Below are 26,752 nucleotides of genomic sequence, written 5' to 3'. Positions count from 1 at the left end.
TCCCTTATGTTTATTTTCTGTTAAAATAATGTTTATATTATTAGATACTTAATAGTTTCTATTCCTATTTTTTTCATATTTTGGTGTTTTTTTCCAAAATTAGTTTATCTAAAATGTTTGTAATTTTCTAATATTTAGAATTTCTCCAAATATTTGTTTCTTCCAACATTTCTGTATTTTTTCCCAAAGATTTGTTTTCTAAGATTTCAGGTTTTTCCCCCCCTCAAATGTTTGTATTTTTTCCTACACGCTTCCACTTCTAGCAAATATTTTTCTTTTTTACTCCAATGCTCCCCCCCCCCCCCCCCCATGTAAAGATGGACTCATCATTGTCTCATCTGGAGACAATCATCAGATGACACGTTGATGGGATTTCACACACAGACAGACAGTTTAATTAATCTGATGACGACGGCGCCCGGCACACATTTGACTGTCATGCTAAAGCCAGCCGAAAACAAGGCAAAGGTTCCTGTGATTGGCCCACCCGGTGCCCCCCTCCAGCTCCTCATGCCGCCGCGGGGAAGAACCGTTTCGACATGTGCTCATTAGGGTTTGGGGCGTCGGCCGCAGTCCTTTTCTCGACTTCCTTTGCGTGCATCTAAAAACATCCCTTCGTCGTCAAGAATGAGCGCGGCGGCACTCTTGATGTTGTCATGGCTTATCAAGATCACATCATATGAAGAAAGGCTTGCTTGATGAATGACTGCTTCCAATGAGCTGACTTCCTCCCAAAGTCATAAATTACATTTGATGAGTAGTGCTTAAGCCGGCACGGTGGGCGACTGGTTAGCACATCTGCCTCACAGTTCTGGGGATCGGGGTTCAATCCCCGACCCCGCCTGTGTGGAGTTTGCATGTTCACCCCGTGCCTGCGTGGCTTTTCTCCGGGCACTCCGGTTTCCTTCCACATCCCAAAGATTGCTCGTAAATGTGAATGTGAGTGCGAATGGTTGGTTGTTTCTGTGTGTCCTGCGGTTGGCTGGTGGTTCAGGGTGTACCCCGCCTCAAGATAGCTGGGATAGGCTCCAGCAGCCCGCGACCCGTGTGAGGATAAGCGGTAAAGAACATGGATGGATGGAGTAGCGCTTATGTCAAAGTCTTTTCATGTTCATTCATTGATTTGGTGGTCGACGCCACCAGAGGACGTACAATTTGGAATTACCCAAAATGCTCGGGAAAATGTGAAGATGAAACGGGCCGGTGATAAAGTGCAGCTCTTCTTTTTAGTTTTTCATCTCGAATTTTTTCTTTTAAATCATCTTACATTTTCTAGCCAATATTTATTCACATTTTTCTTAATGTGTTTTTCAAATATTTTGTATTTCGAATCTAATCTATTTTTATTTTTTCCAAATATTCTTTGAAAATTATTTTGTATTTTCTCCTTATATTTTTGTATTTTTTACTGAACATTTTCTTTTCTTTTTTTATTTTGTGCCATTGTCTAATACTTTTGTAGTTCCTAAAAGAAAATTATATTACAAAATATTGTATGGTTTTTTTTTGTTGTATATTTTGTGTATTTTATTGTCCCCTAATATTTTTGGTCCAATTTTTAATTTAGTCAAATATTTTTGTTTCTGTCATCTAATGTGTGTATTATTTTGTAATATTTTTTGTGTATTTTCTATATAAATTGCTCGTCCAACATTGTATTTTTTTCCTTTTTGTATTTTTGTCAAATCCTTTCATACTTGTCAACTAATGTATCATTTTGCTTTTTTGTAGTAGCATTTTTCTCATATTTAATCTTATATTTTTGTTTGATTCTAATAAATATATTAGAATCAATCAATCAATTTATATTTTTCCGCTCTGCCCATTACAAACTACTCCCTACAAGTTTGAATAAGCGAGTCCTTCTCATATAATCAACAACACGGTCATGAGAAAATACAAAGCTGAAAAGACACAGACTGTAGCACGAAGTTGCCCGGGAAAAGCGAACCAAGGCAATTGTAAAACAGCCAAACAAACATTTGAAAGATTTTGGGTGCAGACCTTGAGAATTGGGAAGCTCCATCAACACCTCATTTGTCTTCTCCTCCCGTTTGGCCAAACACACCGCAGGCTGTCGTTAGGGCGAGATAAGCAAAAACGCACGTAGAAATCCACATGCACAAAGAGCGGGAGGGACTCGGCCTTGTAATGTTATCCCAACGCAAACACCAGGATCCCCCCCGGCGTCCTTCTCCACTCATTTCCTCGATTACGTCTCAGAGAGCATTTTTAAACCTGTCGACAGGAGGACGCACAAATATTTATAGATGTAACATTAAAACACACACCCAGAAACAAACCTGAGAGTCTCAACCTCGTTACCACGAGTCAATTTGAAAAGAACGACAGCACTTCATGTCAGGATTTCATCAACAACACAGTGAAAGACTCAGACGGAGAAGTCAATGGGTGCCGACTGCCGCAAAGGCTTTTTTCCACTTGTGGAGTCAATCCAGGGACTGAAATGTCACCAATCTTTTCGCTGGCAGTTATGAAAGATGAAATACATTTACCACATCAGTAACACAAATGATAACTTCATCTGACGAGATTTTGTCTTAAACAGAATTTGACGTTGCATTTTAAGACGCAGAAGAGTGAATTCAGAGATTTGTTTCTAATTTTATTGATTGTTTCTAAATACATTAAACATGTTTAAAGATCACTTCTGAGAACAATGTAGGATTTAAATGTGGAGATATAGCATTACTCTTTTTCACCCTTTCAGTTGTCCGAATTATTTGAAGGACGTGTGGCCCAGTCACACTTTAGAGTGCCTCGTTGTCAGCCGTGAGTGTGCGCCTGTCAGTCAGAGAAAGACGCAAAGGAGGCCGAGTCCTTGGACAGAGGCGTCGTATTTGTGTGGCTGCTTTAGAGTGCTTCATCGTCACCGCATGGAAAATCCCCACGCCAACCCGGTGGGATACATTCCAGCCACTTTAAACGGACGTATTTTTGCAGCTCTAATGTCGGAAAATACTCGTGTCAGCATAAATAAAATGCAAGACGAAGATCGTTTTTTCAGCAGGACGTGGTTCCACACCTTCAGTGAAAACACCCACGGCGTTTAAAAGCAGTGAAAACAACTTGATGTTTCACAATTTTGAAGATTCATTTCACATACTTGGCGACAGGAGTTTGTACACAAAAAATAATAAATGGTGTCCAATGAAAAGCATGTAGCCACACTTTTTTCCATGTTCCAAAAAAAAAAAAAAAAAAAAAAAACCCAGCCACTATCAAGCTCCTTAGTGCACATAAAAAAACAACTATAAATTAGCAAGTCATCGTCATTGAACATGATTGTTTGTTCACATCATTCAACCAGATGTAAAAAAAAATGCCGAGTGCATTTTCGATGCAAGAACGCTTCGTTTTTGTCCCGTGCGGCTGAGCGACATCTTAAAAGGCAAACCTGGGGACTGCTGGGTAATGTAGTCTCTTCACAGTTCACCAGTCCACAGGCAAGCGTCTCCAAGCACAATTTGCCTTTTGTTGTGTTACCGTGCCGTCACCATCCACAAGCCCAGCGCCACGTTGGCGGCCAGCAGGGAACTGCCGGCCAGAAGCAGGAAGAAACCCATCAGCTCTCGCTTCTGCCGATCCGCCACCACGCCGGCCAGAGTGGCCTCCAGCAAGGCGTTGAGCATCCACTGGCCGTCCAGAGCGAAGCACGGCACCGAGTTGACCACCGCCAAGGCGCCAGAGAGGGAAAACACGTACCTGGGAGGCAGGGGGATAAGGACTTCCCAACCACAAAAGATTTGTTCCCAAGTATTTGACGTCTATTCCACCTTAGTGCTTGGGCACACTTTTTGGGGTATATCGGACGGCACAAACACATTTTTGTCATCATTTTTAGTTCAGGTAAGCACTAGTCAATCATTTTTCTGCCACTCGAAAGTACCCTGGGGCCTATTGCTTACAAACATTATGAAAAGGTCAACAGCTTCAGAAAAGGATACTTGCAGAATGTCTCCAAGAAGACGGGCAGGTCCAAGTGGAGAAAACCAAAGCGAGGCACGAAGTTGGTCAGACTCACTAAGAAGGGGAAAAAAAAAAACATACATGTGCTTTTGTGGTATTAAAAAAATAAATAAATAAATAAATAAACTTAATTTCTCATGCAGATCTGGTTAAGCTACAGGGGGCCCTTAATTTCTCAGTAAATAAATACATTAAAAAAAAAACATCAACCGTTAGAGCAACATGAAGGTTGTTGATGTGTTTAAGTTTCGATGTAAGTGTTGCTATGCCACAGTTAAGGAGTGCTCAAAGTAAAAACAATTTTTGGTGTAGGTCTGGCTAAAATAGGAACCCTAATTTATCAGTAAACAACAGATTTTAATGAATTAAAAATAAACAAAAAGCCATTAGACCAAGTGGAAGGTTGTTTATCTGTTTGTCAGGATTGCGGCCAAGTTGAAAATTGTTCATTTCTGGTGCCTATCCGGTTAAGCTTCACCAGACCACTAAATTTGTCAGTAAACACCACACGAATCTTGGTACCGGCGTGCTGGAGATGCGGCGGGTAGCCCACGAACAGCATGTGGGTGCCGGGCGGATGCGCCACCCGGATGAAGCGGGTCTGGTTCTGCAGGGAGGGCGTGACGCAGACGGCGAGGCCGGCGTCAGCGTTGCAGTCGTGGTCGCCGCGGCACACCCGGCTGCCCGTCACCATTTTGCGCACCGGCATGCAGGCGTACTGCAGACAGCAATTCGTGAGTGTCAACAGTAATTGACCCAAACAAATATATGCACTGCTGGCAGACCTCTCTGTCAGCAGTGTGTGGCTTGATGTAGGAGAAGCAGAGGTCCGTCAGGCTGTTGTTGCTGCAGCAGTCCAGCGTCCCATCCAGCCGCTTGAACGCTGAAACGCATTGCGAGGGACAAAAATGGAAATGCACTCATGATATTTCCCCCCCCCAAAAAAAATAAAAAATAAAAAAAAGACTGATTGTTCCATTTCTGAAATGTTCGTTGGCTGGCTGAACTATAAAAAGAAAAACAATTGAATGTGACGAACACACGCCAACCTCGCCCGTGGGCCCAACTGGGCTGCAGGCTGGCGGCGGGCACGCAGTATCCCGTCTGTGGCGTGTGAGAGAGTTGAGACAGGCAGCTGTTCCAGTCCTCCACCCCCGCGACGGGACACTCCTCCAGCGCCGTCACGATGTCCCCCGCTGAGAGGCCCCGGGGCCAGTCGGCCGCCGAACCCTGACGCGCACAAACATTACCCCAAAAAAAAATACAAAATTAAATAATGGCTTTGAAAACTTACTTTTGTGGTTTTAATGCCAGGCTGCACCGACCTGCGCCACCTCAGTGACCAGCGCCCCCGCGCCGCTGGAGTACAGCGGGAAAAGGAAGAGCGGCAACAGGAAGAGGAACGCCAACGCCGCCACGCACAACACAAAATTGTGCCACACGCCTGATGAGAGAAAACACAAAAACAATCTCACTTGTCACTTCTTCATGATAATGAAGCAGAAATTCCGGGCAGGCCATAGTTATTTGTTTATTTTAAACACAACAAAGTCAACATATGAATGTAAAATCGTTTCTTTTGATAATACTATAATAAGTAAAAAAAAATGTCATTTGTATCTTTGAGATAAATTAATTAGAATTCACCATATTTCATAAAATAAGTTGAAGACAAAATGAAATTGTTGATTTTATTTTATTTGCTTTTTTTATTATTAAGTCAAATATATTTATAATACATTTTACAAACCGAATTCAGTACAAAAAACTCCTAAATTAATGCCACAGAAATCATAATTTGTAATTAAGTACTGATTATTAATTTCATTTGAATTAACCACACTAAATAGAATTTTAAAAAAAAAAATTTAAATTACAAAAGTGAAAAATTGCTGATTTTTCTCAAATTTACATTTTTAAAAATTAATAAATTAACCAAATATTTAATGTCATGAGTAAACATTTCAATAAAATTAATACATTAATTCAATGCACTCAACGAAGATTTATGTAAAAATGCCCAAATGAATACAACAAATATTTCATGACTTCTGAGCATGTGAATAATAACCACAATTTGTAATTATATTATGAATAATTTAATTCTAATTCATAAACCATATTTAACAAAATACTAACATTGAATACATTTGTAACACTGTTGGTTGTGCTAACATTAATTTTCTTATTTAAACTAAATTGACTAACCAATTCATGAAAATAATTAATAGCTACAACATATTTGAATTACCCAATTTTAGGGGAAAAGGGCTTAATGAATGAAAGCGGCATTACAGGGCTCTTGATTATGTAAACGCGCCAAACGGACCCGGCTGAGGTTTTTCCGGAATTGCCCGTCACAACCATTAATAATATTGCCGGACTTTTACCACAAAATGAAAACAGCTCACGAGCTCTCGGAAAAGACGTTATTTCTTTTTTTCTTTCCTTTGGGATCAACGCAGCTGCTTATGGCAGAGGGGGGGGAAAGCAAGAGAATGTGGAGCACATGTACAAAGCATTAAAATTGCATCACTTTACACCACGGGACGAAATCATAAAGGTGTCCAATTGTGAGAAACATGCTGGGAAAACCTCAGCTGTGACCACTGAGGAGAAACAAACACAGCGGGGGAGGGGCTGCTCTCTGCTGCCCTCTTGCGGTCACAACATCAGGTACAGTCCTCATTAGAATCGCTGGTGCGCAACTTTCCCGATTGAAATGAATTGAAATACCATTAATCAATTGATTTGCAATACAAGTAAAGGTAGTTATCACTGTACATTTGAGTAAAACAATTTTACAAGATCAAAAGTATCGCTTTTAGGAGGCTAGAAATGCTTCAGTTTGCCGTCACACTCAAGTTAGTAGGGTGGGGAAGTCGTGCATGTTGAACCAGTTCATCTCCAATAATCCTCCAATTAATCTGTTTAATTGCAGGCTGGGATGATTTGGTGGAAGTGCCGACGTGGGCCCTCACCGGCACAGAAGATGCGCAGCTGCTGGGCGGGCGACACGATGTTGAGGTGCGTGGTGAAGAGGTCCACAAAGGCGCCAGGGTACACCACGAACACGAACATGCCGAAGCCGTTGACGCGCACCTGCTCCCTGTGGGCACACGCACGCTGCCTTCAAACGTGGTCGCAAAAGATGCTATTGAGGCAACTGGACGCTATTTTCTTGTTGAAGACGTTTCACCTTTAATCCGAAAGGCTTCTTCTGTTGTACATTTTTAGGCGTGGAGTCTCTATATTTAATTTCTCTCGCGAGTGTGTCGCAATTGGGTCACAGTTGCCAGGCGTGCCTGGTGAACGACCGTCCTGTATACCAACCAGTCGCTAGCGTGGCAAAATTCTGGGAATTTTCAAAGTTGCAAGATTGCAATGGGAATAAACTTCTTGTTTTTTTCCCCCAATATATTTACGTTTGATTATTTTTGTATTTTTCAAGAAGCCTTTTGCATTAAACACGGAACAACAAGTTCAACAAGCAAGAAAGGTCCAAGCCTCGATTCAACTTTAGTGGATCTACCATAACCTAGATGACAGAGTATCGACAGACATATTCCAGCATGCGTTTTTTTTTTCCAACTCGTTGGCATGGCAACCGATCCGGCTGAGCGCTTTTACCTCAGTGCTGCCACCGCGTGGCCCAGCTCATGTATGACGCCACTGAGCAGCAGGGCGAGGAAGAAGTATGCCAGATGACTAGTAGGTAGGTTGACACCAGGAACCTGAAGAATAAAAAACAACAAACTCTTATTTGTCTGTCAGAGCAAATCTCAAATTGTCCAGAAAAATGGTGACATTAATTGCAAATCTGTGGGATTAGGACAGTTATTGTTTGTCCACAATGCCCTTGATTTTGCGGAATTATGTCAAGCGAGCATTCCGTTTCACCGAAATATATGATGCTTTTCATTTTACCCAATTGAAAACATCTCCCAGGATACGTACCACCACCTGCAGAGCCTGCTGGGCTCCGATGTGCGGATTGTCCGTGGTCATCTGAGCGAGGGTCTGCTGCAGCGTCTTCACCAGCAGCACCACCGACGCCAGCATGGCCACCACGCCGAAAACCAGGCCGCTGCTGAACCTGGAGCAGACATCGGGAGATTTTGGGGGCTGGGAGGAGTTTTCAACATGTGGACCTAAACCAAACAATCCTAAACAGAAATATTCCAGCAGCTCCACAATATTGTTGCACCACAGTCCTCCTGTGGGCGGCAGTAATGTTGCGGCATCCGCTGGATGCGCTGGGTCACCGCCCCTCTTGGCGCCGATGCGAGTTGACGACTTCCCACACTTTTCCCAGCCAAAGCAACACATCGCTCCCTCCTCACCAGAGGTAGAGCGCCCGCGGGTGGATGCGGGCGCAGTACGCAAAGAGCCGGTTGAAAATGGTCGTCTGCCACCTGACGTGGAACGGGGACAGCATCAGCCCTCGCCTGGCCAGCCACGACTCGTAGCCGATCCGATGCGTCGGCGACGACTGCAAGACAATTTCAATTTTGAGTTTGCATACAGTATGTACAATATTAAGTCTCTGGGCTCTATGCTGGCCATTTGTGACCGCCTCATTTCCTTTTTCTGAACCGGAAATGTGTCAGGACGCAGATTAACGACAATTTAGCAGTACAATTAAGTATTATGTCATTGTGACGTACTGTTTACAAGCGGAAAGAAGTATGAGTATAGGAAGAGTAAGAAGTAGAAAGTAGGCAGTTGTGGTAAGTAACAAAGTACAAATACTTCATTACAGTCCTTAAGTAGATTTATCATGCATGTATGTATACTTGAGAATAATTTTTTTCCCCCCTAATGACATTCAACGTTGACTGCGCCAAAAAACATATCTGTACTTTCTACTTTCTACCCCTCGTCAAAACATTTTCTACCTCGGGGTTTTTAGGGGTTTTTTTTGTTTTGTTTTTTTCATTCGTGCCAAGTTATCAAAACGGGTATTGTATAAATATTTTATTGAAGTACATGTCAACGTATGTATATTCTTTACTTTGCTTACAAATGCATGAGTACCAGAATGACTATTATATATGGGTGTTTATTTGATTACGGGCCTTTTTGTGTCCTTTATGAACAATTTCAAAATATACATATATATATATATATATATATATACTTAAATAGATTTTTTCAATAACCAGCAGTGGGCGTGCCTAATTATAAGTGTTGTCTAAAATTTCATGTTAATATTAGTATATTTTGACATTTTTTAGTGGTTTTATGATGGTATTTTACAGTTTTCACCCTATCCCTAGCACAAGGTTTGGATATATGAAACTCTATCATTCTACGAAACAAATGATAAAATGGTGTAACTTTGACCATAAAATCCTTAAAATAGGATAGAATTCATGATTTCTCATCATATATACAAAACGTTTCAAATTCTGTCTTATATTTTTACTAAAATATGTCTGTCCCTTAAAGTTGCTGTCATTAGCGCCACATTGACCATTTTCAGATCAATCAAGTTTATTCAAAATCTGATTCCTGAATTCCCTGTGTCATTTCGTCTTGTCACTCAAGCACATGCTAGGGTAGAGAGAAGTCAGACATTTTGAGAACTGGAAGAGTACGTTTTTTCCTCATTTGTACCCTTAAGTGACATCATGTAGTATTAATATGTATATTTTCTCGTAAAAACTTGATAATCATATAAAATGTTGTACAGGACCAGCTAGCTGAAGAATGTAAGATAACTCTACTAAGCACAGCACAGTTAGCGAAAAACCTTGAAATGTCATTACCATCGCAAGATTAATCAATTTTAATCAATATGCCATTGTGGCGGTAATGACATTTCTCGAGGGTATCTGACAAAAAGACCAAATTAAAAAAAAAATAATAATAAATAAAAAATCAATATATATGGACATGAACAGATTCTGAGTCATAGAAAGATGACAATTAAGTCCACAGCCTATTTAACAGCGAAACATAAACGTCTTTTTTTATTTTATTGATTTGGGTTGTTGCTGTTTTTACCCGTAGCAGCGTGTCTGCGAGGTACACGGCGCACCAGCCGGCCAGCACGCACACCAGCAGGGACACGGGGATCATGGTGCATCCGCTCCGGGCGCGAGGACACAATCAACCGCACTCCGCCGTCGCCATGAGTCTCCGGCCACCCGCCCACCGCCGAACCAGCGAGAGAAAAAGTCAAAGGCGCTCCATTGTAACACTGGTGCCAAATGCAGGCAGCCTCTTTTGTCTGTCGGTCAGTGTCAAGAAACGAAAAATAATCACAGCTGGAACACACTTCCGGGCTGCGTGACGTCACTGTTTTTCTTCTTCGTTAAAAATGAGATTGCAGGTGAACCGTTTACTGCTGCCATCGAGAGTTGAAGTGCAGAACTGCACCCACAACCAATTGCGAGGAAACAAAATCAATATTGCTTTTAGTTGCTTTTTTAATGTGTTTTAAATATTGTAAATATATTGATTGTGATAACATAATTTAATAACTAAGGTTTAATAACTAAAGCAGGGGTGGGCAAAGTATGACCAGCAAGTTTAGATCCAGAAAACTTTATCTATGCAAGCGGGAGAAGGGAAGAGTTATTGACACAAGTTTACAACATAAACATAAATGAATAAATGAATACATAAATAAATAAGAGTGTTGTGATGGAGTCTATACGTTAATATACAGTATGGATTCACATTCTTATTACTTTGTTATGCTAGTTGTTATGTTATACATTTATTTTTATTTACAGCAGGCCACATACAGCCCGCTCCATCCTTTCATAATGCCCACACCAAGCATTTACATGATCAAGATTAAAATATACTGCAATATGTGTCACATTAATTTAGCTGGGTTGTTTTTCTAAAATGTGTAAATTCAAATGTATTTCCAAGCCCAATTACAATAAAGTGGGGACGTTGTGTTAAACATAAATAAAAACAGAATACAATGACTTGCAAATCATGTTCAACCTATATTTAATTTAATACACTACAAAGACAAGCCATTTCATATTCAAACTGATCAACTTGATTGTTTTTAGCAAATAATCATTAACTTGGAATTTTATGGCTGCAACACGTTCCAAAAAAGCTGGGACAGGGTCATGTTTACCACTGTGTTACATCACCTTTTCTTTTAAAAACATTCAATAAACGTTTGGGAACTGAGAACACTAATTGTTGAACCCTTGTAGGTGGAATTCTTTCCCATTCTTGCTTGATGTACAGCTTCAGCTGTTCAACAGTCTGGGGTCTCCGTTGTCGTATTTTACGCTTCATAATGCGACACACATTTTCAATGGGAGACAGGTCTGGACTGCAGGCAGCCCAGTCTAGTATCCACACTCTTTTACTACGAAGTCACACTGTTGTAACACGTGCAGAATGTGGTTTGGCATTGTCTTGCTCCAATAAGCATGGGCGTTCGTGAAAAAGACGTTGCTTGGATGGCAGCATATGTTTCTCCAAAACCTGTATGTACCTTTCAGCATTAATGGTGCCTTCACAGATGTGTAAGTTACCCATGCCATTGGCACTAACACAGCCCCATACCATCACAGATGCTGGCTTTTGAACTTTGCGTCCATAACAGTCCGGTTCTTTTCCCCTTTGGCACGGAGGATACGACGTCCACAATTTCCAAAAACAATTTGAAATGTGGACTTGTCGGACCGCAGAACACTTTTCCACTTTGCATCAGTCCATCTTAGGTGAGATCGGGCCCAGCGAAGCCGGCGGCGTTTCTGGGTGTTGTTGATAAATGGCTTTTGCTTTGCATAGTATAGTTTTAAGTTGTACTTACGGATGTAGTGCCGAACTGTATTTACTGACATTGGTTTTCTGAAGTGTTCCTGAGCCCATGCGGTGATATCCTTTACACATTGATGTCGGTTTTTGATGCAGTGCCGCCTGAGGGATCGAAGGTCACGGGCATTCAATGTTGGTTTTCGGCCTTGCCGCTTATATGCAGTGATTTCTCCAGATTCTCTGAACCTTTTGATGATGAAATCCCTAAATTGTACGTTAAGGAACATTGTCCTGAAACTGTTGGACTATTTTCTCACACACTTGTTCACAAAGAGGTGAACCTCGCCCCATCTTTGCTTGTGAATGACTGAGCAATTCAGGGAAGCTCCTTTTCTACGCAATCATGGCACCCACCTGTTCCCAATGAGCCTGTTCACCTGTGGGATGTTCCAAACAGGTGTTTGATGATCATTCCTCAACTTTCGCAGTCTTTTTTGCCACCTGTCATAGCTTTTTTTTTTTTTCGTGTTGCAGCCATAAAATTCTAAGTTCATGATTATTTACTAAAAACAATAAATTTGATCAATTCGAACATCCGAATGGTTGGAGCGTCAGCCTCATAGTTCTGAGGACCGGGGTTCAAATCCTGGCCCCGCCTGTGTGGAGTTTGCATGTTCTCCCCCGTGCCTGCGTGGGTTTTCTCCGGGCACTCCGGTTTCCTCCCAAATCCCAAAAACATGCATCTCTCTCAATTGCCCGTAGATGTGAATGCGAGTGCGAATGGTTGTTTGTTTGTATGTGCCCTGCGATTGGCTGGTAACCAGTTCAGGGTGTACCCCGCCTCCTGCCCGATGACAGCTGGGATGGGCTCCAGCACGCTCGCGACCCGCGTGAGGAGAAGCGGCTCAGAAAATGGATGGATGGATCAATTCGAACATTTAATATCTTGTCTTTGTAGTGTATTCAATTAAATATAAATTGAACATGATTTGCAAATAATTGTATTCTGTTTTTATTTATGTTTAACGCAATGTCCCAACTTCATTGGAATTGGGGTTTTATATATTTGTATTATCCATTTAGCTCATTAAATAATGGTTTAACTGATGTATTGTATATAATTCAATGTTTTATTTATTTAAGTAAACTATTGCTGGATTAGTTTCTTTTACACATTCACTCTTTTTTTTAAGAACTCTATGAATGACCTGGCCCATCTACCCATTAAAAAATTAAAGGTGGCCGTTGAGCACAAAACTCTGTGTAACTCTTATCTAAGGTTGACATACTTTAGTTGCAAAATAAAAATACAAAACTATGCAGAGATGCAAATTCTCTACCTTTCATTCCCATGCTGGCATTCTCCATGAATTGAGTTGCACCATTCAACTTTCTTTTTTTTTTTTTTGGGTGCACATATGTTATAAGTGAACAATATGTGTGACGTGGCTGGACGTCACAAAAGGTTAATAAAGGTGCATAAGAAGAGCCCAGTCGTGCACGCAAACATGCTCAGAAGTCATTCTTCCTTTCCAACACTGGAACTGGAGGAGGAGCTTCGCGTCCCTCTCAGCCAGTCGAAACGGGTGGAAACAGGTCAGGTAGCCGAAGAGGACCTTAGAGAGAGCAGAGCATCCAGGAAGGTAAGAGGACACACACACACACCATCCACACACTTTGCACCATGGATGGCTGGATCAGCATTACACATGTATGTGTGTGTGTGTGTGTGTGTGTGTGTGTGTGTGTGTGTGTGTGTGTGTGTGAGCAGATACAGAAGCGTGTGTCCTTGCAGAAATAGGTCAGTGCCATTTGAAGCTAAAGAGCATCCTAGCTTGTGTTTCCACGGGGTCCAAGCTGAAATCATAATTTTTTTGTCAATGGACTCTGGTATGGCACTTGTTGTCGCTCATTCACAAGAACAGTTTGCACTCTTTGGGGCTCACAAACCTCAAAGACGAAGTTCAAATACAAGAGCGTGCTGCTATTTGACTGTGCGATGATCGGTCTTCGAGTGTGTGCGCGTGGATGGAAAGCAGGTCCCTTCTGTGTATCACTCTTCTATTTATAGTGAGAACAAATCCCAGATATGAGAGGAATCCTGCCACCACTTAGAGGCAGGAGGGAAGAGAGAGGAGGTGGAGAGAGAGAGAGCAAGAGAGAGAGAGAGAAAGAGAGAGAGAGAGAGAGAGAGAGAGAGAGAGAGAGAGAGAGAGAGAGAGAGAGAGAGAGAGAGAGAGAGAGAGAGAGGGGAAGAGATGCGAAGTTAAGAGTCAACTCTTACAGTCGGCCGTCGGTCAATACAACTTTGGTGTCGTCGGCAGGTACGTTGTGTCTAGTTTGTGTTGACTTGTGTGACATCAGTGGCATGTCTTCACGTTCTTTGATGCTTTGGAAATAAACTCGTTTCATTTGGGAGGCAACTCCTTTCAAGGTTTTCATGGGGATTGTTTGAATGTCTGCAGAGGTCAGCTGCCATTCTCACATGTACGCGTGTGTGTCACGTCAAGGGCAGCAGAGCGTGTGATGGGTGTGTATTGTTGTCGCACAAACAGCACCCTGGAAACACCCCCAAAAGCCACATCTTGATAAGCTAAATAGGCCATGGAAGCTTCTACGATTACACGCCACTTGGGCCGGCCAGCTGATGCGCGTGTGTGTGTGTGTGTGCGCGCGTCTGTGTGTGTGAGAGAGGGAGTGAGACAGGAAGTGGATGAAAAAAGGCCGATGATTGAGGGACACTAAACTGGAAACTTTATTAGGCACACCTGCAAAAGCTAGGCGTAAAATCCTACTTTTTCAGATTCAGAATAAAAAAATCCTTGTTTCCCCTGTGTTCTGTTATCGTTTGACCATTTGTTTTGCTTTGAAGTTCTATTGCCATTCATTTTTCCTTTTTGCCATTTACTGTCATACGATATATTGTAAAAGCCAATTACATGTTAAAACACCCACATAGCTTTTGCCAGAGCAAAGTCCGTTGTAGCGTAATGCTAACAAACAATGCTAATGGCCATAGACAGTCTAATGAATAGCATCCGCTTTCTAACCCTTGCAACGACGGATATTCGAACACAAACGGTAGCGCAACAAACGAAGACATAATATAATGATGGTCACAGGCATATATTCTTTATCCTCTGCGAAGAACAACACATATTACTGCAGCTTACTCAGGAATCTTGATCGGCTACGTGTATATCCGTATGTCTGTGTGATACTTCCCACAGGAGCAGCACAATGTCTATTGAATTATAGCAAGAAATGTGGCAAAAAGTGTTTTATATATGTAATGAATATATGCTTTTTTTTAAATTTTTTTTTACTTTATTTATGCACCTGATAAGGACCCTTAATTGTAAATGATGCATTTATGTTAATGCACTGATACATACTACTTGAAGTTATTAAGAGTCACTTTCAATGGACACAATCAATCATATTTGCTTGTTTGTGCAGGTCTTCCTAATGTTGTATAAGTCCTCATGTAAAGTAGAAGCTAAAATAAGTACTTTTTAAAATGTGCTGCATGCCTGAGATGTGGACAAAAGTATTGGGACAGCTACAGGAAGTGATAAGTTAAGAGTTGCTCGCCCTTTTGCAGCTGTGAAAGCTTCCGCTCCTTTGGGAAGACTTTGGACAAGATTTTGGGTGTGCGTGCGTGTTCTTTCACACCAGTCATCCAAGCGTGCCTTTTTTTGGCCCTTGCTTTGTGCACTGGGAACAGAAAAGGAAGTTCGCTAAACAGTTCCCACAATGTTGAAAGCATACAATTGTCCAAAATGTCTTTTTTTATTATTATTATTACAATTCAGGGACAACTAACAGCTTTAATAAAACCTCTGATTGATTAATTTATTGATTAAGAGGTGTGCCTCAATACTTTAGTCCACATACATTGTTTCATACAAATGAGTTCAAATAAAACAATTGTGGTTTGAAGTTCAGACAAGTTTTGTGAAGGAATGTGCGCCAGTGGTTAGCACGTCTTCAATCAAGAAGTTTGGGTTCGAATCTCAGCTCAGGCCTTCCTGTGTGGAGTTTGTATGCATTCCAAAACATGCATATTCGCTTCATGGAAGAATAAACTATGCATATGTGTGCCCCGTGATTGCATGACGAGCAGTCCAGGGTGTGCCCCACTTCTCTGGGCTAAAGTCTGCTGAAACTAAACTCTTTCATTGTGCCCCTGCCTCTCATCAATGATGCACTCGGCAGTTCCTCCATACCTGCCGCTCTGTGAGGGGTCGCTAGGCAACTGAAACGCTATCCCGGGACGGAGAAAGCCCGTGGAAGCAGAGCAGACGCAGCACTGTCACATAAGCTAAACGTCTGTGTTGTCTCTCTGCTGCCTTCAGGTTAGCGGCGATTATGTCAAAACCTTCATCCAACGTCAAGGCCCTGCAGGTAAAACAAAAAACAAAAAAACTGCTTGCTGGAGCGTGTGTACGTATGGACAGTGGAACTTTTGTTTACGAATGAGCCGGTTTCCAAACACTTCGGTTTATGCACTACATTCTTGAAGAAAAAAGACCTTGGTTCACACGCTATTGTCGGTTTGTGAGCAGTCTTGGCGTGGATGTGCGAAAGGCTCAGGCTACATCCCACAATGCAATCCGTAAGATACATTGCGTTGTGCAATGTTAACGGTCATTTTGGGCGAGCTGTATCAATGAGCGTAAACAGTACTGTACATAAAAAGGCGAAGGCGTTTCTTCATTATGAAGAATGTTTTCACTTCATTTTATGGCGTACAGATTTTTTTTTTGAACCACACACCAATAAAAAAAAGTAAATATAACTTTGTTCTGAGGCTGGACCGGATTAATTGCATTCCTGTTCATTTCAAAGGGAAACGTGACCTTAATTTGCAAATGTTTCGCTTCGCAAATCCAGTCATGCAAAGAATGACATTTCTAAACCAAGGTTCCACTGTACCTTAAAAGTAGGAATTGTGGCCACAATAAGATTTTAAAAAACATTGTCAAGCTTTTGTGTTTGTGTGGGAAAACACTGATTGAGTATCAGAAAAAAAAAAAAAAAAAAAACTACTGTAAACTTGCAAATAAAAAATAGTACATTTATTATAGTGTATTACATAATGTAATATATATGCACACACATATATGGTGTATGTATATATGTATACACTGTATGTCCAGGACCTCATCAGCTGTTGCTAGGCAGACTTAATGCTCGTGCCCTCACACAATCAAAATAAAAATATTAGCATAAATTACCTCTCACATAATTAATAAAGTATATCTATTCATCAAACATTCCATCAAAATAGTGTTTTCTGATCACCACATGGTTGACCTCATGACTTGTTGCTAGGCCGATTTTGTGTTCATGCCTTAAAGCCCAATACAAATATTAGTTGAGTTAAGACACTTCATTTCCCTGATAGGATCAATACCTCGTATAACTCTCTAGCTCGCTAGCTAGGAAAACGACAGCACAATGAAAAACGTCTCGCTTTTTCTCACCAGAGCGCCACCTTCTGGATCAGATGGGCAACTTGGCCTTCAGCTTTAATTTGTTTCCTGACAGCGGCTAGGCTAACAGGCTACGAGCAAAATCTCTGTAGTCAAAGCAAAGAGGCCGTGTGTGCACATTTAAGTGTTTATTGGTGAAGGCAAGTACACTTCCACACACAGCACATGAGTAGCAACGAGGCTTTTGGAGTTGTAGTGCAGCAGCGTTTCAGCGAGGCAGAGCGTGTATGGCGGCGCCTTGTCGACTACGTGTTTGGATGGCTCGTCATGGCTTGTGGCCCCGCTTCGCGTCGTTGTGCTCCTTTGGTTGCCTAACCATGAGTCGGTGACTTTTTCCTCTCGGCCCTCAGACGAACAGCATCACAGTGATATCATAAAACATAAATACACTAATAATAATCATGATCATAATAAAAAAGGAAATTTTCATAGAGTTCCGTGATAGTGGTTTGCACAACTTATACAAACACTTAAACATGTTTAAAATACAGAATTTCATTCTCAAACAAAAGGTTTCAAGGCGATATATTATGGAATACGTTGAACCCACGTTATTTGTGTGTTCTGGGAGCTCTTGTTAAGATTCACTTTTATTGTTAGGCCTTTTCTTAACACTGTTGATTTGATTCCATTTTATTTCCCTTTTTTATCACCTATTTACTAACTTCTACTCTTCTGTTTGATCATGTTTGAATAAAATGTTCAATAGTTTTTTGTTCGTTGAGTGATTTTACTGTGAAGGACCTTGTAACGCATGGGTGTCAAACTCAAGGCCCGGGGGCCAGATGTGGCCCGCCACATCATTTTACGTGGCCCACGAAAGCAAATCATGCTCGTCAACTTTCATGATTTTTGCTAAAATCTGTACCCAAATTCCAAATTGTCACAATAATAAACGATAATGTTGAGATATCGCATTTTTCTGTTTCTAAACCCTTCTTCTACAGTAACTTAAACAATACTTAAACTATTTTCCTTGTCTTCTGATTTCAAAACTAGTTATCCTTCAATTTGTTGTGCAATGGTAATAACACCCCTGTTGTAACTGTTTTGACAGGTGCTATGTCAATAAAGTTATTATTTTTATTATTATTGTCATTATTAGCCCTGCGAATAATTGACACCCAGCCCAATAGGTTTATAACTGCCTATAGATGCCACAAGATGGCGGCAAAGCACAGCTTTTGTCTCAGTGAAGCTCCTCGATTCACTTCAACATCGTTTTTGGCACCAAGATCCCAGCAAAGCAATGCTTTGGCCTGTGCACAAAAACAGCAAATAGGTGAGATTTTCCAGGGAATAATAGAGGATGGGTTAAAAAAAAAAAAAATAGAATATGTGAATTTGCAAATGCCTGTTTGGATTTCTCACAAGGTTTGTATATTGATAGTGGTTGGACGAATTCACATAATAACCATGCCCACAATGAGTTTTCCCACCCATGACTTGGAAGCTAGGCTGGAAGAAGAACTGCCACTTTCGAGCAAAAGCTGGATCACACTGTAAGCAGAGCTGCATTGCAATTTGTTGGATGCACAAATTTGATTGCGCGGCGATGTCAACACATTGTCGATGGGGCAGGAAGGGTATTTGTGTTTGCCGATGTGTCAGTTTCATGCGCCGCATACATGGATCGGCACACTAAATGACAAGTGTCATTCGGCGGATTGGTAACGAAGTGCTGCCTCCATGAGGGAAAACAGAGTCCACGCTGGCAGGGCAGCCCCCTCAAATCAGGCTAATTTCAGCAAGACAATAGGGTGTGGAAAAAAAGCGTGTGTTTTCCTTGAAGCAGAAACAAATTTTCATGAGTTCATAAAAACTTCATGTTTACCAAAACACTTAAATGTAACTTTAAATGACATCACAATAACACGTTAAGATGACTTCAAACCATTTGCTGTAGCTGACTGACATCATCTGAAAAACCTGTTGCCAATAGCAACCCTTAACACCCAATGTAGTTTGCCTTCACTACAGACACAAAGAGCCATTTTCGTGTCCTTTTTAACCAAAACAGTATCATTCATGAATTACATTTATACTCCGTTACTCTTTGGTTGCACCCGGCAGAATGTTAGGCGATGATCGTTAACGGCACGTGGAATTGATTTAAGCAAACATGCTGCGGATGGACTCTTTCTGTCTGGAACATTCTTCCATTCGACTCAAACTAGCAGAGAACAATAACAAAAATCCACGTGAGTCAACCCACACACGCACAGCAACACACACTTTTCACAATGTACACTGTGTACACACATGTGCAAATGGGACACACTCATCATGTTTGTGTGTTTTCATACACAAGCTCCTTTTAGGGGCAACACTGGAGGATTGTGGGTCGAGGCAAAGGAGTTTGTGGACACACACACACCTCTGTTTCTTAATGGCTTGTTCTCGCTGTCCGTCAGGCTAATCTGAACATCCCGATGGGAGCTTTGCGTCCGGGGGCGGGACATCCTGCGAGGAGGAGAGAGGAGACGGGAGACACACACGAGGTGAGACAATGTGATGCAGCGTACGCACAAACGCTACTTGGATCTGACCTCCACCGCGAGGCCTAACAATCCTAAATGTAATCCATCCATCCCGATGTAATCCGATTACATTGCTCCCCCAGGCACCCTCGCCGATGGAGCAGCCGAGCGACGGCGCACACACGCCGCAGGAGGACAAAAAGACGTTGCCGGGCGCCGTCAAGCTGCCGGGCCCGGCCGTCAACCTCTCGGAACTGCAGAACGTCAAGAGCGAACTACGATGGGTCACCAAGGAATAGCAAAAGGTGATCACGTGACGCCAGAGCCTCCAATCCAATCAATTATGCGCCATCAATCAAGGTCGCTGCGAGGACCGAGCCTCGTTTAATGACCACTTGCATACGGTTCATTTTCCATGCACATGGAGTATGTTGAACCACTGTATCAAAATTATGAACTATGATACTTTCAAAATGATTTAATAGCCTGTCAGATATTCATCAATAGATAATTCTTCATCAAAATTTTACAGAAAAGGGGATGGATGTTTTTTTTTTTTTTTTTTTTTTTTTTTTTTTTTTTTAAGTGTTTTACAACACTAATTTTCTGGATAAAAACGTCAACTATCAAAGCATCAAACTGTGATATCCTGTTTTTGTATGTTCATTCTTATGCTGCTTTACTCTTTCACCGTTTCAAGACAACTCAATACAAACAGTTGCATGTTTCTGCAAATGTGGCTTCAAGCTCCCTCTTGAACACTGTTACCATTGTCCCATATATATTTTTTCACAGTTCCAAAACATTTTCCTGCATTTAACACACTCGCAAATCAAAAATGTTGTGTTTGTTTTTTTGTTTTTTTAGAAGACACGAATCCAATCGTCTTAGTGTACACAACCTTTGTGACACATGTACAAAAGCATGACATTTTAAAACATTTAGTCATCAAATTTCACTTTGAAACAATGACATTTGAGACATTTCAAATTTCTAAACGGGTCAAATTGGACCCAAAACAGCATGTAAGTAAGGGATTTAATATGAAGCTAAAAAGTTCCTGTGATGCCATCACATGCGGCAGTAACGTTCAGTTCCACACGGGGGCAGTGTGGGCTGTTAACTTGATAGTGTGGGCAGGCGGGGCTGAGTCAGGCGCTATTTATACCTTATAAAAGTGTGTGTGTCACATTTAAGTGCGTGTTTTGGCCCTCTCGTGAAACTAAATAAGGTCAGCGGAGTTTTAGAAACACCAGGATCAGTAAACATGTTGCTCAATTAAAAACAAAAAAAAAACACAAAAAAAAAAAGGACCAAAACTGATTCTCTCTATTTGTTTGTTTGTTTGTTTGTTAGTCTTTTAGGACTGGGCGTCCGGGTTGCAAGAGAGGATGATGGACACTTTCTGATCACCATGGCGACGCTAGAAGAACTACAATCACATCACAGCATCAACAAACTTTCAGTCGAGGGTCACACAGCAAAAATCTGCTTCTTTTGAAGTAGTTTTTTGCTCTAATTTATAATTTAGACAACGATGTGATGCCTTTCAAACGCAGAGACGAACTCAAGTTTTTGAGCCTTTTAAATGGGTGAAGATGAACCACAAAGACATTTTATTCTTCCGGTCTTCCAAACTATTCAGCAGCCGTCAACATTTTATCTGTAAATGGCCGTCTTTGAGGCCAAACTTTTCGACTTTTGTGTTATTTTTGTGTTGTTGTCATCTGGAGGGGCAATAAATCAACTTAGTCCAATGGCAATCAAATCAAGTCATTGTATTAGCCACTCGGAAAAGTTCTCATCTGCAAACTACAATCACAATAGGAAACATAAAGTGTTACCTTGACTTACAAGTTTATTTGTTCTGTGACATAACTTAATTTACTTGTGTATGAAATCATTTTCCCCCAATAAAATGCATCAAAATGTCATTAATCTGTCCAGTCCCCCCAAAATTCCACTTGTTTTTTATTTCACCCCATGGCCCCTTGTGAGTGGTTTCATTTTGTATTTGTGTGTGTTAACTGTTTCTCCCATTTAAAAAAAAAAAAAGCTGAAAGTGCATCGCCGTTTTCCCCCCCACTTTTTTTTTTACTTCACTTGTCGTGGCGACGCATCTGAAGCTCACCAAGTCAAATTTTGGCGAACACCACAAAGCAAAACAAGTGACCACATGACGACTCATAACTAAAAAAACCAAAAAAAACAAACAAAAAAAACTTGCAAGTGAATGTATCACGGCGTTGTTGTATCAAAAAGTCCTTGAACAAAGGCAGAAATTTAAATTGAGCTCTTGTTTTCTATCTCGTTAGTGTACATTGTTGTATGTTGCTCATCCTAAACCTACAAATCCACCGTGTTTAAGGCCCATCCATCTGTACCTCTCTTAGAAGCACTCTATCCATCATCGCTTCACATGCCACACAGACACACACAGACACAAATATATAGAGAGGGAGCAATGCAGAGCAGCTGTATCTAAGTTTAGCCTCCATCAGGTCAGAGTGCAATGATAACATCCACACGGGACGATCTGACTTTGTGTGGGAACAAAAGAAACGTGATGCAAAGAGGCGTGATGTTTGTTTCCATGCTCAAGTGCAATGAAATCACACACTTTAGAATGTGGGCAAAAGCGCGCACACACACACACACACTCATCTGTGCAGGCGGCATGCATCTATTCAGAGACAATAATCATAAATCACAGACAAATGTAAATGGCAGAGAAGGCTGGAGAGCTTGTAAGTGCGCCACGAGACCAAGTTTGAATGCAGATGACTTGTGTTGTGTATGACTACGCATCAGGCGGACAGTAGCAAAAACACACACGGCTTTAATGAGCTCCCCATTAATCAAACGCCCATAAACACACTGAAACCCGATCAAGGAACTCTACCGCTGTGCCAAAATTAGCGCAAGGGCTTTGCATCCCTTGTCCACCTCCTTGTCTCGACACTCGCGACATCTTGGCAAATAGGAAAAATGTTTCATGCCTGTTTCGAGCCGAGCCAGAGTCCGACCATGTCAGTGGTTTCTATTCCTGTCACCATGGCGATGAGAGCACAGATGAGTGCCTTGGCCACGGCGCCCTTGGACTCAAGACGGGCAACTGTATTTACCAATGAGTTCATCCACGGGGATAGACACTAAACCCTGCCAGGCTGCCTCTGTGAATGTGTGTGTGTGTGTGTGTGTGTGTGTGTGTGTGTGTTATTTGGGTGATACTCCCAGCCCGGGCAGTAGACCAAAGGGCAGCAGACAAAAAGCACAGGATCACATTCAGAACATCACAAATCAGACAGGAGGTGGTTGAGCGGATCTGTTTTTGAGGTAGTCATCAGCTGACCTTTCACTGACTATTTGGTATGCATCCCGCTACCATCAGAAGAAGACAATAATACGGAAGGATTGATTGTTTTTTGTTTTTTTTTTGGTGGGATGGATAGCTACTCTATCCTCTACAGCTCGTCCCACAGGACAGGGCTGCTCGCCCGATTTCAGCGTCTGCGCTCGGCCGGGAGGATGTGCGACGTGGTGCTGGAGACCGACGGCGCCTCCTTCCCGTGCCACCGGGCCCTCCTGGCCAGCTCCAGTGATTATTTTTGGGCTCTCTTCGGGGAGGCCACAGCGGAGAGATTAGCGTGCTGCGTCAAGCTCCCGGCGCTAACACCTGTAGGCTTAGACGTCGTCTTGGACTTCCTGTACTCCGGCTGGCTCAGGGTGTGCGTCAGAACACTTCCTGATGTTCTGGAAGCGGCGAGGTACCTGCAAGTGGACACGGCCGTTTCCATATGCGAACGCTACATCACGGACAACCTCAGCACGGAGAACTGCTGCTGCTATGCTAACTTAGCAGAACGCCACGCACTTTCTGACGTGTTGGAGGCCGCCAACTTCACCATCGCCAGAGAGATGGCCACTCTGCTGCGGGAAAGACGGGACGATCTTCTGGGCTTGAACATCCAATCGCTGATGGTGGTGTTGGAGGCCAAAGAAATTCCGACGGTCAAGGAGGTGGAGCTGGTCAAGCTAGCGCTGGATTGGTTGGGTGAGAACGGGCCCCTCCCACTGCTCCAATCCAACCTGCTGCTAAGCCGCCTGCGCTTCGGCTTGGTCGCTCCCGTGGATCTCGCACGCCTCAGCCACGCCATCAAAGCCATGGGCACACCTCTGATAAGGAGCCAGGTGACGAGAGCACTGGAGTACCACAGAACAGGTTCGGCAAGGCCAATCCGGCAGAACAAGCAGTCTACGCTCAGGGCAACCAATCGCGTACTACTGGTCGGCGGTTGCTCGAGTCCGGATTGTCCGGAGCAGCAGGTGCTGACGTTTAACCTGAAAACCAGGACCTTTGCACCCCTGACTTCCTGCCTGCCCCTGAGACTGAGAAATCACTGCGTGTGCTCCTTGGGTGGTTTCCTCTTCGTGGTGGGTGGGGAAGTGGTGAGCGAGGCGGACAGGAAGCCGGTCGTTACGGAAACCTCAAACCAGGTGTGGAGGTACGACCCGCGCTTCGAGTGTTGGCAGCAGGTGGAGTCCATGCTGCAGAGGAGGACCAAGTTCACCTGCTGCGCCACCGATGACAGCATCTACGCCATCGGGGGGCAAAAAACACCCGCCGACAGCAACGCACCCGCCGCCACGCTGGCTTCCGTGGAGTTTTACGACTTGGAGGCAGGGGCGTGGAGGAGGGGAGCACCCATGCCCGGGCCGCTCCACGGCCACGCTTGCGCCATGCTCGAGCAGAACATCTATGTGTCGGGTGGTCTCTCGGACAACAGCGGCGCCCACTTGATCCCGGGCCAGAGCCAAAGCAGAAGGGAAGTTTTGTGCTGGGACCACGTGGGAAGACTCTGGAAGAACGCAGCGCCCATGTCCATCGGGAGGTTCGGACATCGCATGGCGAGCGTCCACGGTTACATCTACGCCCTCCTGGGAATGTACGAGCCCTTCTCCGATATCGAGCGCTACGACCCGGGAGCGGACCACTGGACGCGCCTCAGGCCGCTGATCACAGCCTCGTTCAGCTACGGGATGGCGGCGATGCCAACTGGGAGCGTCCTGGTGTTCGGTGGGAGGAAGTGGAGCGACGGGCAGGAGGTGGTGCTGAAGAGCGTGCTGGAGTACGAACCCAAGAAAGACCAGTGGAGGGAGATCTGTCAGCTACCGAGACCCCTCACGGGAACAGAGTGCACGTTACTGCCGGTGCCTGATTAAACAGCTGGTTCTGTGATATTTTATGCACATTTTGATGCTAATATTAGGAGCTGGCTAGGTGAACTAAGCTCCTGTTGGTTTGTTGTCTCAGTCCGGAATGAAGCTACTGTAGCTGGGAATAAACTGTGCAAATGTAGACTGTTTTACCCTGATTTTGAGGTGGCCGAAGAAGGCCACAAACACATACCGATAATCAACTGGATTTGAGCACTTTCCCTACCCTTCTGATCAAAGTCAGAAAAGGCATCACTATTAGGTGTCTCTAAAAGACTATCCTGTCGTGTGGGGCATGTTAACAGTGATTTCTACACCTACCAAATATCGAGGCAAATCTGAGCATTACCCTCGTTCCGATCAAAGTCAGCAAAGGCCTGATTATCAGATGTCTCGAAAAGATTATCCTGAGCAATTATCACGTTAAGATTTTAGATTTTTTTTTAAGAATTATCACGTTTCCTCCCAAATCTGCTCAGAAAACGGTCAGGGCCGACAGCCGTAAATACCAAACCTGTTCAGTATTTGACAGCAAAACCTTGTGCGAGTGGTCAACCCCGAGTTGGTCGAGCGACGGACTTGGTCATTGTGAAGTGAAACGGAACGACAGCCAATCAGGAAGCGACCTGAAACCAGTTCTACTGCCAGACACAAATAGAGGAGCAATTGGTGTCGTGGTAATGTGCCTCACAAGTCATTCACGACGAGAAGAATGTCAAGGAGAAGAATTTGCCTCCCGTGTAGCTAACTATTTGCCTAGCTTCTTCAAGGTTTTCTTTTATTACTTCTCTTCCTTCTTTGTATTTCCCAGCAGCCTGGTTGCACTGTGGAACTGTGCTGCCCCTCACAGGGCAGTCTTGATACTACAACAGACCTCTCACATTTCAAGAATCAGTAAAGATGTAAAAAATCGGTATGTGTAACCCCGCGTAAGTCACTCACTGTAGGCCTATTTTTGGACAGGATTTATTGTGCAGTTATAATGCCTGCCCCAACGATGGTCTCAGAGATACGAGTTACAACTAGATTACCCAAATTCAGAGTCAACAGATGTTTTGAAAATGTATTTTTTTTTCTCAGTTGACAAAGAGCTAGAAATGTGCACGGCCGCCACCCACAGGACTGGAGTGGAACAGCACAGACACAAAAGGAAAGTGCTTCAATTGTGAGCTTTGACTTACCCATGCGGGTGGTTAAGTCATGGTGTGGGTTACAATTTGAAATCCAACATTTCTACAATCGCACAGCGGATGCCCAGTTTAAGCTGGGCCGAGAGGCAGTGGGTATATTTAAAGACAAGGTGAGGACATTTATCAGGAAGCGGACGTCAACGGAGGAGAAAGGTCATGAGGGAAACGCCGGCTGAATTTGTTCGTGAAGGGCATTTAAGTACCGATTATTGATTAAACTTCAGCATAGAAGTAATGTATTTTTTTACTTTTAGTTTCACTATGACCTCTGGCAGCAGGTTGAGGCTGCAGTGTTGTAAAAAACAAACCAAAAAAAAAAAAACCAAGGTTGTGCAGGATATAGAACAATGAAGATCACGACTCATTGATTGTTTTGAGTTGCCCTCTGAGTACTAAACTCAACAACTTTTTTGCAAAAACCAGTGCAAATACTTGCAAACTAACTGTACTCATTGTTTTTCCTTGCATGAACACAAACAAAACAAGTATTGCAGATCCTCATCCAAACTTTATTGATCGCCCGTGTCTTCCAACAGAATGTGCGCATAAATAATGGATTTTTTAAATCATAATTTATAGCTTGAGCATTAAACAATCTTGACACTCAAAAAAAAAAAAAAAAAAAAAAAAAAAA

The 26,752-nt window shown here is 42.8% G+C and overlaps 3 protein-coding genes across 5 annotated transcripts; 2 read left to right on the top strand and 1 right to left on the bottom strand.

Moving 5' to 3' along the window:
* Nucleotides 1–2,479: 2,479 nt before the first annotated feature.
* On the bottom strand, nucleotides 2,480–10,284 carry mbtps2 (membrane-bound transcription factor peptidase, site 2). 2 transcript variants are annotated; one of them, XM_061666971.1, is made up of 11 exons: nucleotides 10,000–10,284; nucleotides 8,334–8,482; nucleotides 7,948–8,086; nucleotides 7,621–7,724; nucleotides 6,972–7,099; nucleotides 5,316–5,434; nucleotides 5,040–5,220; nucleotides 4,776–4,873; nucleotides 4,513–4,708; nucleotides 3,969–4,044; nucleotides 2,480–3,726 (listed from the first exon to the last, which is right to left on the bottom strand). In XM_061666971.1, the coding sequence occupies exons 1-11, from the start codon at nucleotides 10,072–10,074 to the stop codon at nucleotides 3,504–3,506; spliced, it is 1,488 nt and encodes a 495-aa protein (XP_061522955.1). In that variant the 5' UTR covers nucleotides 10,075–10,284; the 3' UTR covers nucleotides 2,480–3,503. The 2 variants fall into 2 exon arrangements, with proteins under 2 accessions (XP_061522955.1, XP_061522954.1); XM_061666970.1 differs by lacking the exon at nucleotides 10,000–10,284 and having other exon boundaries at nucleotides 7,948–8,424.
* A 3,038-nt stretch (nucleotides 10,285–13,322) lies between these two features.
* Nucleotides 13,323–21,635, top strand: smpx (small muscle protein X-linked). Of its 2 annotated transcripts, none has more exons than XM_061666440.1 (5): nucleotides 13,323–13,376; nucleotides 16,092–16,140; nucleotides 19,646–19,732; nucleotides 19,855–20,016; nucleotides 21,068–21,635. In XM_061666440.1, the coding sequence occupies exons 2-4, from the start codon at nucleotides 16,105–16,107 to the stop codon at nucleotides 20,008–20,010; spliced, it is 279 nt and encodes a 92-aa protein (XP_061522424.1). In that variant the 5' UTR covers nucleotides 13,323–13,376; nucleotides 16,092–16,104; the 3' UTR covers nucleotides 20,011–20,016; nucleotides 21,068–21,635. The 2 variants fall into 2 exon arrangements, with proteins under 2 accessions (XP_061522424.1, XP_061522423.1); XM_061666439.1 differs by lacking the exon at nucleotides 13,323–13,376 and adding an exon at nucleotides 13,908–14,057.
* A 1,520-nt stretch (nucleotides 21,636–23,155) lies between these two features.
* On the top strand, nucleotides 23,156–24,934 carry LOC133396715 (kelch-like protein 34). Its single transcript, XM_061666835.1, has one exon. The coding sequence runs from the start codon at nucleotides 23,156–23,158 to the stop codon at nucleotides 24,932–24,934; it is 1,779 nt and encodes a 592-aa protein (XP_061522819.1).
* The last annotated feature ends 1,818 nt before the right edge of the window (nucleotides 24,935–26,752 follow it).

This window comes from Phycodurus eques, chromosome 21 (genome assembly GCF_024500275.1).
Source record: "Phycodurus eques isolate BA_2022a chromosome 21, UOR_Pequ_1.1, whole genome shotgun sequence".
Lineage (NCBI taxonomy): Eukaryota > Metazoa > Chordata > Actinopteri > Syngnathiformes > Syngnathidae > Phycodurus > Phycodurus eques.
Note: the sequence above shows the minus strand (reverse complement) of the source record. Positions and strands in the feature narration are given on the sequence as shown.